This window comes from Lichenostomus cassidix, chromosome Z, assembly GCF_008360975.1.
Source record: "Lichenostomus cassidix isolate B80296 chromosome Z, HeHo_3.0, whole genome shotgun sequence".
Classification (NCBI taxonomy): Eukaryota; Metazoa; Chordata; class Aves; order Passeriformes; family Meliphagidae; genus Lichenostomus; species Lichenostomus cassidix.
Window position 1 is genome coordinate 54,576,412 of NC_139511.1, and position 15,756 is coordinate 54,592,167.

Sequence of the window (15,756 nt, forward strand, 5' to 3'; positions counted from 1 at the left end):
TGAACATTCACATGCTATAGCCAGCTCCATGAAATTGTGTATTTTCAACTGCTGCTTCCACTGCCATTAATAGTGCTACTTGTATTATCAGAGTTCTTCCCTCATGTCAGATACTGGAATATCCTAATATAATATCCTCAGAGTTAACAGCCACTCTGTCGCATTAGTCCAAACCTTCTACACCTTCTTGGTAATAAAAGCAGTCTCGAGACAATGCCATGCGCTACAGAAACTGGCAATATCTGGTCCAGTTCTCAGAAAAGGTATCTTGGGTTTAAGACCATAGTATTCTCCAGCAGAATAAGGAGAAACTATATGAATTCACCAAATCCATTTTCTGCAGAGTGTCCATTGATAGACACATACTTTTTAACATACTAGAATACAAAAAAACCATTACTAATACAAATTTTATTTTAAAAGATGCCATAAACATATGACATCTGGCTTGACACTTTGATTTTACCAGTATCTTTAATTTTATACTCAAGGTCTAGGAAAACACAAAGAATAAACAACTGTACAAATCAAAGCATGAAGCTGGTTATTCATAATTTGCTGCCAAAGGCCTCAATCAAAAAATGGCACAAAACAGGAAGAAGAATTTTTTAACTTGGCCTCAGATGTTATTTCAATAAGGTAAAAATATTTTTACATAAAAAACTGATTTTCAAACAACCATTGTCCATTTAATTATGACAACAGATATGAAGTTATACTGACATTCATCCTTGAGCATGTACAGAAAATTCCCTACTTTTTTTTTAATGATAGGGATTAAAACCTAAAAAAGAAAAGGATTTACAGTACAGAGAGGGAGAAAAAGATTCAATAGCTCTTCTGTTCACACCATATTGGAGAAAGCCAGATATGATATCTGAGTATGACACATTTTTTTGTGTTCTTGAGTTATCCCAAAACAGAAAGACAAGCAACTAAAAGTAAGTGTCAGAGAAAAAATTGCAACATGGTAATGAAATTTGCTTGCAAGTTTTTTTAAAAGAGGCTTAAAGAGATTTTTGAGCCATGGGGAGCACTGGTTGTAAATAAAATGGGAGGAAAATTCTAGAGATGCAGGGGGTAAAGGAAGAAGGGGAAAGTAGTGTTATATCATTCTTTACAATGAGAAAATATAACTCAGATAATTACATGCCTGAGATTGATAAAGTGTTCTTGAGCAAAAATAACAGAACTGTAACTTAAAGCCATGAAAAAATATTTCCACTACTTGTGGACATAAAGAAAAATAGACTATCGGAGTATCTTGTGTGAAGGAAGAAAATACAGCAAAATATCTGATGAAGCTGACATGTAACAAAGGCTGTAACAAAGGGAAAACTGATGCATCAAAGTCCAAGAGAGATTTGGTACAATTTGCAAATGAAGATATGCTAACAGAAGGCTAGCAGATGAGTGAAAAAGGGTCCATGAGGAGCCAAAAGGCAGATGGAAAAGCAGCAGCCTTTTTATTTACTTAATAAGAAAAGCACTTATCAAAGAAAATCTTTGTGGGGTATATTCTCTGTATTAAAACGGGCTTTCTTCCTACCAAAAGATAGGAGTGAGATAAAAGAATTTAAGAGTCTTGTGTGCTCTATTAGGTAAAACACTGGTTTAAACAATCCTACATCCTTTTCTGACTTATCCTCTCAAGGTTCAAGCTTTTTGGATGTTTTCCACTTTCATTAGATAAACAGCTTATTCTCATTAGAAGCAGATAGACCCTTATAAGGATTCAAGTTCGGTTTCCTTTATTCACGTTGACATAGATTTTATTCAACTCTTCCAACCTTACCCATTCTGTGATTCAGCTCACAAAGTTTTGTCATTTATTTTGTTTCGTTATTATCAAATTATCAACTACTATTAACTGCTATCAAAAATGTATCCCAGCAACGTTTTAGGCAATAACTGAACTCCCTTCTTTTCATTTACAAATCATTTTTCATTACAAAGATTCCACAATCAGAGTCTGATAACCAATATCACTTGTTCTACACTACATTGAAAATACTTATTACCTATTTGGCTCTGTAGAAAGGCATGTAAAAATAATAAAAATATTGAATTTTAATATGGATTGACTGTCTAGAGTTAGACATCAGATGTGATGTTTAAAGAAAATGTTCGAACATTCACTACAGTACCACTTTAAGATATACTGCTCATATTTACAGAAAATGTATTCTGTAATAGAAAGAAAACCCTCAGAAAGTCTCTTCCCATGCTACTCAACTCTGTTGAAAAAAAAGGAAATGGAGCATGAACATTTAGCAATTAAAAAGTACATGGCTATACCATTCCTAAATCCATCTTGTTATGTTACAAGAAAAAAAAAATCAAATGTGCAGCTAAACAACTGAGAACACTCCAGCTCTTTGAAATGGTATCCTACCCACTATACAGTGCTAACAATTCACTGTATAATAAGGATTACACGTTCTCACCTTCCATCATGCTAACTGCATTTTCACGGGTCATATACGCATCCTTTTTTCCAGGTGACTAGACAAATGCACACACAAACTTCACCTAAAAACACACTGAGCCTTGCCAAGTAGCAGCAGGATGAAATATACCACAGTAACAATCCCGTCTTTGTCCCAGTCTAACACTATACGTATTAACACGCTTTGATGCTTAGCCAAGAATAATCTCAGTGCTGGGATTCTGGGTTTTGTGCCCAAACAATCTGGGCTTGTGTTTAATATAGTATAGTCTGCTTTTAAGTTACTGCCAATCATTAACTCTACAAAGAGTATGTCTGGGATTATTTTTTCTTTACAATGAATGTTATTAAGGTAAAGAAGGCAGAAAAATTTACATTATTTTGAAAAGAGTAAGTGGATCATGCAATTCTTAGCCCTAAGAAAATAGTCTTATTCAGAAAGTAAATGTATGTCTAAGAACAATTCTGGAGTAATCTTTGTTTTCTGTATGTCAGTAATACATGTCCAAAGTATTGAATTTCTTGAACAGAATATAAAAATGCAAATTGAAAGAAGCACAGTAGCTTCTTAAACTTACAGATAACTTAAGAATTTATTTTTATCAAAGGAAAAATACACAGACAATATCATCAATCGAAAAATAACTTAAGAATATGTAAAAGAAAAATGGATAAAATATGAAACATTACACTTAACTGAGCCAAGTATTATTGCTATCCTTACAGAAAAATAGACTGAAGTGAGTGATCCCTCAGGCACTGAGCAAAAGAAATATGTAAAGCAAAAGAAAGTATCAATTAAGTGTACTTTTAAAGCATTAGTGCTATGATGTTAGTGGAGATGAGAAAAAAAGTAATAACAAAATGACTTGATAAAATGTAAATATTAAAACAAAAGTAAATATCATTTTCTAGTCCCACCAAGAAGCTGTTCCCATTCCACTGTAAGATGGAAATTTTTTATATAGTATGCTGTGGACAGAAGGACATGCTTACTTTCTATAGCACTAAAACTTGCTTAGAAGTCTCTTGTCTATGACTGGTTACTTCTGGTTCTGATTTTGTAGCTGACTTTTTAAAATTTGATTAACTAGGGTTGTGTAAGCAGTCTATTTTATAGGGAACTCCACAAGCAACTATAACACTCTAGTTGTGTAAAAACTGGCAAGAAAAGGAGGCCAAGTAGACAGGAACGGAAGATGACAATGTCTTGAGACAGTCCCAAAAAAAAAGTTACTCAATCCCAAGGGAAAGGATTTTTCTGTCATTTTAGCAAAAATATTCCTTTCTCTTCTTTTATCCTTATACCATAAGATGATTGTCAATTCCAGTCCAAAGGAACCTCACTGGTTCTCAGGCTTATTTATGGATTTTTGCTTACATTAATAGTTTCACTGGCATCACAGACTCATGTAAACACTTGCAAAAGTGAGCAATTTCAATATGACTGTGGATAAATGGCAATTTACAAATCAGCAATTTCATTTCAAATCCTTATTGAATTTATAGGCTATGACAAGTCACTCAAAGCATACAAAATACACATGAATTAATGTAGAAGCCTATCAAAATAAACAACTGATGTACAGGTAGGTATGACTGTAAGAATATATGTCCTGTGGATGACTGTATATGATATAATTACAAAATTAGGATATCAATACTAAACCAAAACACTCTGAAAACATTTCCCTTCTTTCAGGCACTTGAAATATATAGAAGTAAGTCTCTTCCTCTTTTCTCTTACATCTGTAGTAAATTTGTGTGTGTGTGATTTTCTAGTTTAACATTAGCTATTGTCAAGATCAAGAAAGGCACCATAGAAGTTTCTTTTTCTAGGGATCTAGTGTATAAAGACATCTTCACAGAAGCTAAAGAATCCCTTTACAAAAAGTTCAGTTTATAAAGTACAAATATGTGGAAGAATAAATGTTTATATTTTTTGAGAGGCAGAAGCTTAGAACAGCTACTACATTAATCAGACACACACTCAACCAAACTGGGTTTTAACAGAACACATAAAAATAAGTTCCTTTTTCAGGTTACTTTCTTTCCCACTGTTTTTAGTAGCTACACAATTCCCACCAGTTAGTGTCTGTGCTTCTTAGCACCACGGGAGGAAAAAAAAACTTTCCAGGTAGCTTCGGCTCATGCATATCTCCATATCATAGCTGTGGCAATAAAACACAAGACATATTCTCTTGGGTAAAACAGTTTTAAAAGTATTTAGAATTTAGGAATATTTAAAAATATTTAGAATTTAAAAGTGTTTAGAGTTTCAATGGTTTGAAATTCCATTTTCAAACCACTGGAAGCATGTGTCATTTTGTCTACTTAATTTCTGACATAAACTCCAAAATTCTTCCAAGACAGTGCCTCGCTTGTGTTCTGATTAAAAGCTGAGTTTGGCACATGTGAGGCTAGAACTGTACATCAGAGCACTTGTAACTACAGAATAAACCCTGGAAAATGTGTTGATCTTGACAACTGGCAGCTGCTTTCTGTATTCTTATGCCATAAAGTCAATTAATAAATAAGGGAATAACTTCACTACTACCTGTTTACTGGGGCTGAGTCCTGTCCAGATTTTCATAAAGTGCTTCTCTAGTAAAAGAGCACTATCCTGACATACACTGAAATATTTATGTTGGTACTACAGAAATTTTATCTCCTATAATCTTGTCAGGTCTTCACAGCCAAGTTCACATGCTTGAATTAGTACCTTCTCTAGAACTTACATGATGAACAAGAAAAACTGTCAGGCCAGCTAGTGTTCTCGATGTACTGTATCTAAGGCAAATGACTAATGTAATGGAATTCTGCTTGGAAACAGTTCAATCAAGATACAGAAAAACAGAAAGACTAAAATACTACCATATACTGTTCTGTATAAGCAGCAGCATATTTATGCTATGTCTAGTACTATATGCCTAGTGCTTTTCCAAAGAGCTTTTTAAACAATTCAAATCAAGAGTGAAAGAACAGAAACAGAAATCTATTAATTACTGAAGAACAACTACTGGAACACTTAGAACAGTGCTAAGTATGTTTAATGTAATAAAGGCCATTAAAAGTTAGGATTTAAGAGAAATATTTCAATACACTGAATTGAAACAGGATGAGTAGCAAAGATTTGCTGCTTAGTTGCTCTCTTGAAATTCAGCATTATATGAGCTTTTGCAATTTACAGAAATACTGGTTAGAATTTTATTCAATATTATTTAAAATTATTTTAGTATGTGATTAAATAGCTACTTTTGCATAAAGTTGAAATTTATCAATTTAATATATAAATTGTTTAAAATTGTTTAATGCTTTGGACACTTATTTTAGTGGACCAAACTACACTCTTGTGATATCTACAAAAATTATGTTTGAATGCCTTTCCTGTCTAGCTGTAGACAAACGGTGAGTTCAATACAAGGGTAATTGGCAGTAAATTATGGCATGAGATACACGGTTTATCTAATAGTCTCCTTTGGCTTTCAACACTACTAAGAGAATACCTGAATTTGCCATAGGAAAACAGCAGCAGCTCTCTAGGTTCAGTGAAGTTTGAAGGCAGTTGCAAAAACTGTTTCTACTCAGAACCTTGAAAGCCACTCTTATTAACATACAATGTATATTTTCTGGTGCTAAACTGAAAAACCAGGAGACAAACGCTATCATTGGACAAAGTCTGATAGTAAGTTATACTAAGTTTAAAAAAATGCTAGTAGGATTAGAAGTACAGTTAATAAATTTGAAATAGTAATTTTGTGCAGAAATTTATCTGTTTATATAGAAACAGATAAAACTTCACATTCCAAAGTAAATAAGTAGCTCTGAATATATATTGACATCACATTGCTGTACTTGTAAAAAGACAACATCAACAAAAAGGTAGCTTGCTAAACACAAGATGAGATACTAGATTAAGTTTAAACATGTAGAAGCATGTAAATATACATTTTTACTGCTTTTCACTATAATGCCTGCATTATAAGCACAAGATAACAAGTGCACAGTAAATGCATTTAGAACAACATATTCTAACATAAATTATTAATTTACAAATACAAAATATCCAAATGATCATTTGTAACAACTGCAGATATATAAAGAGAGAAAAGTTTTGATTTAGAGGTCTTTTAAAAAAGACTTCCATGTGATCACATAAAATCACCTTTGGCTTTTCCACACCACACTACTATAAAAGCACTTCAGAAAAGCACACTTGTGTGGTCAATGTGTCAAAGTTTACTCAGGTGGATGCTAAGAAAATGTCGTGGTGTCTTGACTATATTAAATTTTTACTGTCTGGTCTGAATTGGACTTAGCATGAACTTGAATTCCTGCCTAGCATTATTAACTATTTTTATTACAATTGTGCCTGATGACAAAAGGACCCTGGGGAAATAAGCTATTTGTCCAAGTTATTTCATCTTGTCTTTCAACAAAAAACTGTGTCTGAGAAATTACACTTTAAAAACTGTTTTAGGTTACTGCTTTGAGGATGAAGGATGTAATTACTTATATCCGCATAGAAAATATGTGAAGCTTCACAAACGATTTACTTTACCAATGACAAACGAATGGGTATATGAAAAAAAGTGGAACGCAAAGGAGAGGCAATATAGCTATTAATTACAAGTAGTTAATAGTATCTACTACTACTACTACTATTATTAATCTCCTTATGATAGTAATAGCTTTTAAACCAAAAGAAATGTGATTACTTGGCTCAACTGCACATTATAGGATTATTAAGAAAAAAATATACAAGTAGAAACACAGAACTAAATTCAAGTGACATTAACTACACAAAAAGTCAGCTTCTCTTCCTCTATAGTTTAGCTATTTTAAGCACTTATTCCATATTGCTATTTAATTCCACATCCATTACAAGCATGCAACTGAATTTGTTAACTGTAGAGTGAAAAACTATACAGTCTACTGTATTTCACTCCACATTGCGTGTCTTGCAAACAAGAAGCACCGAAAATTTTTAAAGCTGGTAACCAGAAATGTGTAGCATCCGAGCTCCACCTACAGGATGAAAAGAAATGTAAAAGAAATATTTCTAATTACGAGACTAGAAGAGACCTATTTACTCTGAAGCCTTCAGATGGTCATCTCAAGCCATTGCTATTTTACAAACTCAATGTGATGCTGAGAAATTTCATTACATATGCAATGATGGCAAACACATCTTCAATCTCTAAACATTCCTTCATGTAAACAGCTGTTCTTTAGGTTTAAGCTTTCTAATAAAAACTACAGGCCTATGGAATTACTCTAACAACTTGCCAGAACAAGTGGGAAATGCCTTCCCCAAGTTTCTTATCTAATACAAAACTTTGAAGTGTATAAAACTATTTTTGAAACATATGTAAGAGGTTAAAATGCACGAAACTGAAATTACTAAAATTAACTTCATTGTTTGAGCACTTCAAGTATGGCTGCATTTAGAAGGCGTATTGGATCTCAGCACCATGAATTTGAGAAGGCTTCTATTGTTTCCATACTGCTTCTCTGAAATAGATGTCCAACCTTCAGACCTCACAAATACATTTGGATGAAAAGAAACAGGGCTGTGACTTTTTCCTGCAGATGAAGTCATGCACATTAAAGACAGCACTCTGAAACAAATATTCTTAGAAGTTCAGTTATTCTATTAGTACATTTAAGTATCTGATGACATGAAATTTTGATAGATATCAGAAGTTTCTTCACCCTCTGATATGTCAGTAGACATGACCCTCAAGCTATGGTCCATCCAACTTTTTGTTTGATATTTACACCTCCCACATCTCTTCCTCTGATCACTACAGGCTTTGACTACAGTGGGTGGTGAACACCCATGAATATATCATCAAAGATCTCCAGTACACTTAAAAAATAGCCACTATTTCAGACAATGCAACTTGATATTGTTTATCTTACTTTATCTAAACTGACCTCAACTGTAAGAACACATTATTTATAACAAACAATATCATGCCTTTGATTTTCAGGCCAGAGGGTGCCAGACAATTATTTGGAAAACATTAAGTCTAGAAATTTATATTACTTGTGATACTAAGTAGTATCTCCCAAGGCTGTGGCTCTCAAATGCTAAAAATGCATCCATTAAAACCCTCTTCTGAGTTAAGATAACCAATTTGGCTGCAATACTATTACTACTGCCTCCCTGAAAGAGCAGAATAACCACAAACAGAGCACATTGACCGACCACATGCAGCGCTAGAAGCTTACAGACTGACTACACAAATGTCTCTGAAAATGAGCTAAAACACGATGCAGGCTTGGACACTGAGTATCTCATTCCTAAGGGTGTCCTCTAGCTTTGTGTTCTCTTTATGCTACAAACTTGCTATTACACCTCAGGCAATTTTTTTTTCCAGCAGCCATTCTTATAAAACCCCAGGGACAATTAAACAGATTGGTGGACAGGTGGTTGGACAGATAGGTAGGTAGTAAACCTGTACAGATTCCAAAGCATTTTGCTACTCTAAAAATGTTATTTGGCAGAAACATAGTTCAAGATTCTTTTTCAGAGAAAGCTCTTCTAGGAGACCTTTCAAATTTCTGAATCCTTGCCTCCACTACTGGATATGACTATTTAATGCTAAACTGTATGTGTTCAGTCACCACAAACAAGAACAATTCATTGACTCTGAGAAGCTTAAACTTCAATCTCAGCCACAGGACTAGTAACCAGATTTTGGGATCATACTTATTGATCTTGCTATACTGACCACAGCAGAGATGGTACAGCCACCAATGCCCAAAGCAACACACAGCACAACTTCAAAGACAACAGAAGGAAAAGTCAAATGAAATGTTTTACAAGATGTCTTATATATGTTCTTTCAAAACCATACAGTTTTTGAACTATGTTCTAGTTATATCTAACATAGCCATAAAATCATTATACTTTATTTCACTTACTGCAATTTACATTGCAGTAAGTGAAAGAAACTTACTTTTCTTTCACTTACTGCAAGTGAGAAAAAGAGAGAAAGGAACACTGAAAAAATAGAAAACCAGTGCTCAAGAATTAGAGATTTATGCAGGTGTGCATAACTCTGCTGGTTTCAGCTGGGGTAGACTTGATTTTCTTTACAGTACCTAGCATGCAGCCACGTTTTGGACTTGTGTGGAACACAAGGTAATACAGAGATGGTCTTTTTTTTTATTGCTGAGCAGGGCTCACACAGAGCCAAGGCCTTTTCAGCTTTTCATACTGCCACACTGGCAGGAGAAATGGAGTGCCTGGGAGGCTGGGAGGAGACACAGCCAGGACAGGTGACCCCAACTGACCAAAGGGATATTCCAGACCATGCGACACCATGGTCAGTGTATAAAGCAGGAGAAGAAGGAGAAAGGGGAGGACATTTAAGGTGATGGTGTTTGTCTCCCCAAGTCACTGTTAGGTGTGATGGGGCCCTGCTCTCCTGGAGATGGCTGAACACCTGCCTGCCTGTGGGAAGCAGTGAATTCAATCCTTGTTTTGCTCTGCTTGGATGTGCAGCTTTTGCTTTCCCTATTGAAATGTCTTTACCTTAGCTGAAATCTCTGTCTTCTGATTCTCTTCCATATCCTGCCGGTGGGACATTGAGCAAGTGGCTGCATGGGGCTTGGTGACTGGCTGGGGTTAAACCACAACACATGACTCCACAAAGCGATCAGATTTATGTATCGTTCCAAAAAATAGAGAGGAACATCAGTTTACAGATCTGACCACACTGGTCTTGTTGATTACAAGAAATCTGACAAATCATTGAAGTTAGCTACCTAGACTCAAACTAGAAGTAAATCATATGACAGGAAAAACTAATGCCCATTTAAATTATAATTATTGTTTACAGTATCTTTATTTTTGTTATTGTGCTTTGATGTCAAATGCTCTTTTTATGTATCTCTGGCTATTATCTGTACCTCCCTTCAGCAAACACAAAAAGTATGAGGAACTTTAAAAGTAACATCTTCCAGGCTTGAGAAAGAACTGACTGGAACCAATTCAGATTTGCTCAAATTGCAAAGGCTTCTGCACTGTACCTGGCATGATTCTTAGCTTCAAAGCAAGAGTGAAGAAGATGTAGAAAAGGACACTGAATTTCTCTCTTAAATCCCTTGAATATTTTAGTTCCTAGAGCTCTTCAAACCTATTCAAGTGGTTAATACAGATGGTTGTCACTGCGCTTTTCACTGGTCCAAGAAAGGCAGACAAACAGTAACACTTACAGTCAGCATATTTTAATATACCAGTATTAAAAGATTATCCAAAATAATGCAAGTTTTTCTACAACTAAAATAGTGGCCTGCTTCTAAACATAAAGGCCAGACAGAGTTAAAAATACTATCTACCATGAAATGGTCGAAACTTACTAATCTTTATTTTAAAATCATATAAAATTCTTCCAGTAAAAAGTTATATTGATAGGTATAACTATCAGGGAGTGAATTCTCTTTTCTCTTAGTAATAATAAGTTTTGCTTTACAACTAAGATAATGACTGAACACTCACCATAGCTGAGAAAAGCCCATTTTTCAATAAAACATATGATTGGTTTTATTTTTAGCAATTATATAGTCATATAAAACCATAAAAACCTGCAAGTGGTGGAAGTCAATTAACTGAATTTCTGAAGACTGTAAAATAACAACTGATTTTGTTTCAGTTATTTCTTCTGTCTACTAACCAAAGTTTCAATATGTTTTATCTGACAGTCTATTATGACAACAAATTTATCTTCACATGTTTTGATCCAAAGCCCTTACTTCTCATAGACGTATCCCAGGGATATAATAGGGATGGTAACTACTATGGAACTGGTATAGCAGGTATTCTTTTGTCACAAACAAAGACAAAATCTAGACTGTTTTAGACTCTTCCATGTTAGCATTATGCCTTGGCCATTAACTACAAATTCTTACCTGCAATGAGACTAAACTGAAAAAAACCCCAAAACAATTAAAAGAAACAGGAAAAAAAGGAAAATGAACAGGAAAAGAAATCACTACAGGAAAAGAAACCAGAATGATTCCCTTCAGAGGAAACTGTTATGGGAGAGAATCCAAAGCAGCCACTACATATGCAGAATTTAGTATGGGCAAGGCCTGAATAATTTAATCAGGGAGTTACATATGACAGCTGTGTAAAGTTAAGAGTCTGAATCAGCTTTCTGATGTTTCCTCCCCCAAGCCCCCAGCAAGTTTCACCGAATAAGTAAACTTACACATTTAACCTTTTAGCTGTGAAGACTTAATTCTTCAGGAACTTCTGGAGTCTGTATTTACTGAAACACTAGATCATAATTCCTAGTAAGTTCTACATCAGACTTACTATTCACCACTCGCCTACATGATGAATGTTTTTACGCAATATCAATATTATCCCCAAACTCATGCTGCAAGAGAAACTGTCAAGACACAAGGTTCCAAGAAAACAAATTAACTCACTGAAAACTGAGTGCTAATCAGCACAGAATCACAGAATATTCTGAGTTAGAAGAGATGTTCACAAAGACTGGCACAGCTAAATTACATGACAGGAATCCACGCTCTGATGTCTGTAAAGAAAAACTGATGTGCCTACTACACTGCAAGAATGAGTACTGTGTTATATGAGACTTCATGGGATGACTAAGAAGTCTTTCTGAGAGTCTCAGTGGCAGACGTCTACTATGTGTTATTACAGATAAAGAAGGTGCAAAACTCAATCCTACAACATTGAGTAAATTAAAAAAGTAAACAGGAAGTAGAAAGTAGGAAGACAACATAAAGTGTGACCAATACACATAGATACACTTAATTTCTAACTCACAGGAAAAAATAAAAAAACTCCCATACAAGGTATCAATGAGTGCTGAGTGCAACAAAATGTATGTTAACTGTTTGATTCAAACTGCCAAACAAAACTAAGAAATTGGAAAGGATTAAAGTAATAGGCAATCTCACCTTCCACAGTTGGAGGTGGACAGGAGGGAGTATTTTTTAATGTACCACTCACCTATCAATGCTGTAACTGCAAAACTGGAACTGAGCAGAAATCTCTAACTGCAAACAATCGAAAGAAAACAAACAAACAAACGAATCCTTACCTGCGACTAGTTGTTTTCCTTTCTGTCTTAGTTTCTTCCTCTTGAAGTTGCTGTTTAGCGTTTTCACTTGTATCAATTTTCAATTTCTTGGCAATGCGCTCCTTTATTTGAGATCTTTCATTACTAGCAACTTCATCTTCTACACTATCAGCATCTTCATCATGTTCTTCTTCGTCCTTTATTGATTTAAAATTAAAAAACTCTTTTAGAATTTTTTTTAGTACAAAATGTCGACTATGAAATTACATTTCTTATAAATATAATCTTTTCCAAGAAAAAAGATGAATAGTTCATTTCAAAGCAAACTTTTCAAACAAGTATCTTCTTATTTGCTTTAGAGGGAACAAAGAAATACAAATATGATTTTTTTTTTTCCACACACAAATTACTTCTTTTCTGTAGGGTTAAAAAAGATAAAACAGTCTATTCTAAAAAAATTGAAACAGTCTATTCTAGACTATTAACTCTTACAGGTCTACAGATGACATCATAGCAGTGTGATATTACTCTAATCATTATTCATGAACCCAAAATTTGATTAAGACAATATACTAAACTTTTCCTTAATTTTCCACTGAAAAGAAAAATTTAAGAACTTCCTTCCACAAGGCTATACTACAGTCATGATGGGATGGAAGAGATGATGGGATGGCTGATGGCCCATCAGCCCCTGTTATGGAATTTACAAATGCTAAATGAGCCATAACGGGCTGTGAAAACCTGTGGAATCAATCATCCCAGCTTGCTACAGAGGTCCAAGGAAAGGACTCAGCCCTCCAGGCCTAGGGGAGGCAGGCAAAAGGAGATAAACCACCTTGGATCAAAGACATTCGAAGGGAGAATGAAGAAGTGGCCTGACTAGATCAAGAGATCTAAGTTTGACTGCTTCCCTCCTTGAAGAAGGAAGTCTGTATGAATCTTAATTAAGAATGGCAGATTGAAGGTGAAATGGTACATGTTTTTACGTTTACTTTGGTGTGATGCTAATGAGCAAAAGAGAAGTAAGTGTAAGATGCCACATGATTCTAATTGTAGCCAAAGAAAGAAAGGACACTTAGAAATGGTTATCCAGAGGACTTTACTGTATCCAGGAGACTGCCAGAATGTAAGCACTTGGGAAGGAAGACTATGTATACGTCCTGTGTGGGATGGACAGATAGGAGGAAGAGTAAGACGAAGACCATGTCCATAAACATGGAGGGGGAGAGAATAGAAAAGTAAAAGCAGCAAGAAGTAAAATATGAGAATAGAAGAGAAAAATTAAAAAATGGATTTCAGAAGTTGTAGCGGAGTCACTGTTTTGGAATCTTTAGACTACTGTGCTTAGATTTGAGATTTAGACAAGACCAGTCAGGAATAAAAAAGAACTCTCTGAATATTCAGCACAGTAAAATAGCTGAATATTTTGCCAATGAAAAGATTGAAAGGTTGTTGGCGGGGCAGCTGTCTGTTGTTTTTCAAAAGAGGAAGAGAAAAGTGGAATAGGATCAGCATTTCCCTTAATTTACCAGAAAGGTATTGTTTCACAGAGGAGATGATGAGACTTTCTGAAGGGTTTCCTTACATGATAAATTGTCAGAGAGATGGGTGACTATAGACCTCAATGGCAGCGGGAGGTCTAAAAGAGAAAGTGACAGAACTGTGTTCAAAGTGTTTAACAGTCAAGGACAAAGACAACCTCCTGGCAGAGATCTGGCTAGGGTTTAGGTAAGTATTTCACTGAAATACAAGGAGTTAGACAGGATAACATCTGGAGTTAAAATGGACAACTGTAGACAAATTGCAATTGCTAAGCAGTAAGCTAGTTAAAAAATACAGAAATCTGAGTAACACAAGGAGGGTTTAAATGGGAGGGACAAACTGGTTCAACTTCTCCCACTTGCCTAAATTCCCGGCTTCCCAAACCATCCATTACTCTCAGTTTGCATGGTATTTCACCATTTTTCCTTCCAAAAACCACTGAGAAAATAGGATATAACCTTTCTTCTCAACCTCTTTCCCTCCTGCAGCTCTGCTCTTTTCTCCTGCCCAGTCTTGTCCTTCAGTCCCTCTTCTCTTTCATGAAGTTCATCTGATCTCAACAAATATATTTAACAATAGATTCAACAACCCAGACTGAACTACAGGGCATCTCAAGAGGGAAGTGGCTGTTCTGTTGGCTGATGATTGTTTCCCATGTGACACAGAAATGCAAAACTGCCTGCCTGAAAGCTGTACTACTTCTTGTTGCTGTTATTAGCCACATGGAGTTGCCCTATTCTTCTCTTTACTAGGGAAATAAAAATGTAAAGAGATATTTTGCGATAGAATGACTAATGGATACTATATGCAATACGATTTTCCCATCTAAGATTATTATTAATTTTCTTTATACATAGTACTGCACGAAACTTGCTGCTCAGCAACTGACTGACATATAGGAGAGGAAAAGAAATTGTGCAGAAAAGAGGTGTCACTGGTGGGGAAAAAATTTTGTGAACACATTTCATAGAATGTTTCCAGTAACAACTTGAGCACAAAAAGAATCTTAACAAACAGCTACAAGGTATACAAAGGCTCTCTCAAATAATTAAATGTATGACTTTGAGGACTGCAGTAAGAGAAACAGGATGGTATTTCATAGCATGAACACCAAGGCCAGGTGCTTAGGGAATACTAGCAAGAGTTTCTCTTACACATTATGGGCTTGTTAGCTGGGGGAGGTAGGGAGATCTGGAAGAATTATTTGCTCCCAGGATTGGCTATAAAATGACCAACACATTGCAGCTGTGTAAATGCAAAAGTGATCCTGTGATGTGTTAACTAAAGTAACTCCAAGAGAGATGACAAAATATTAGTACCACTTTACAAGACTCAGGGAACTGCCTGAAACGCTAGATCTTAGCTAAAATCTTTCAATAAAATGAAATCTTAAGAGAACACCTCTCCAGGAAAAAGAACACCTTCATATTTCCAACTTTGGCTTAATTAGGTATATTTATTTATATTTTTATTCTTTAGCCTAATACATCCATGTTCTATACTCCTTGAATCCAGTTTGTTTAAGAAAGGGCTACTTGAACATCTGAATAAATAATCATTAAACAGCATTCCCCAAACCCTTCTAACATTAAAATGCTCCCACACAGCAGGAGGAGAAGAGTAAAAAAAACCCTGAATTCATACTATGCCTTGTGAAAAAAGGAACAGGGTGTAAGCAGATGCCTTTTTTTAGGCACA

General features: G+C 35.1%; 1 protein-coding gene across 1 annotated transcript in view; it reads right to left on the bottom strand.

Moving 5' to 3' along the window:
- The window catches only part of CWC27 (CWC27 spliceosome associated cyclophilin), a 97,967-nt gene that overhangs the window by 69,621 nt on the left and 12,590 nt on the right, over window positions 1-15,756 (bottom strand). Inside the window, exon 10 of the mRNA XM_085042376.1 lies at window positions 12,538-12,713. Coding sequence (XP_084898502.1) covers window positions 12,538-12,713 — 176 coding nt within the window. The remainder of the gene's footprint in view (window positions 1-12,537; window positions 12,714-15,756) is intronic.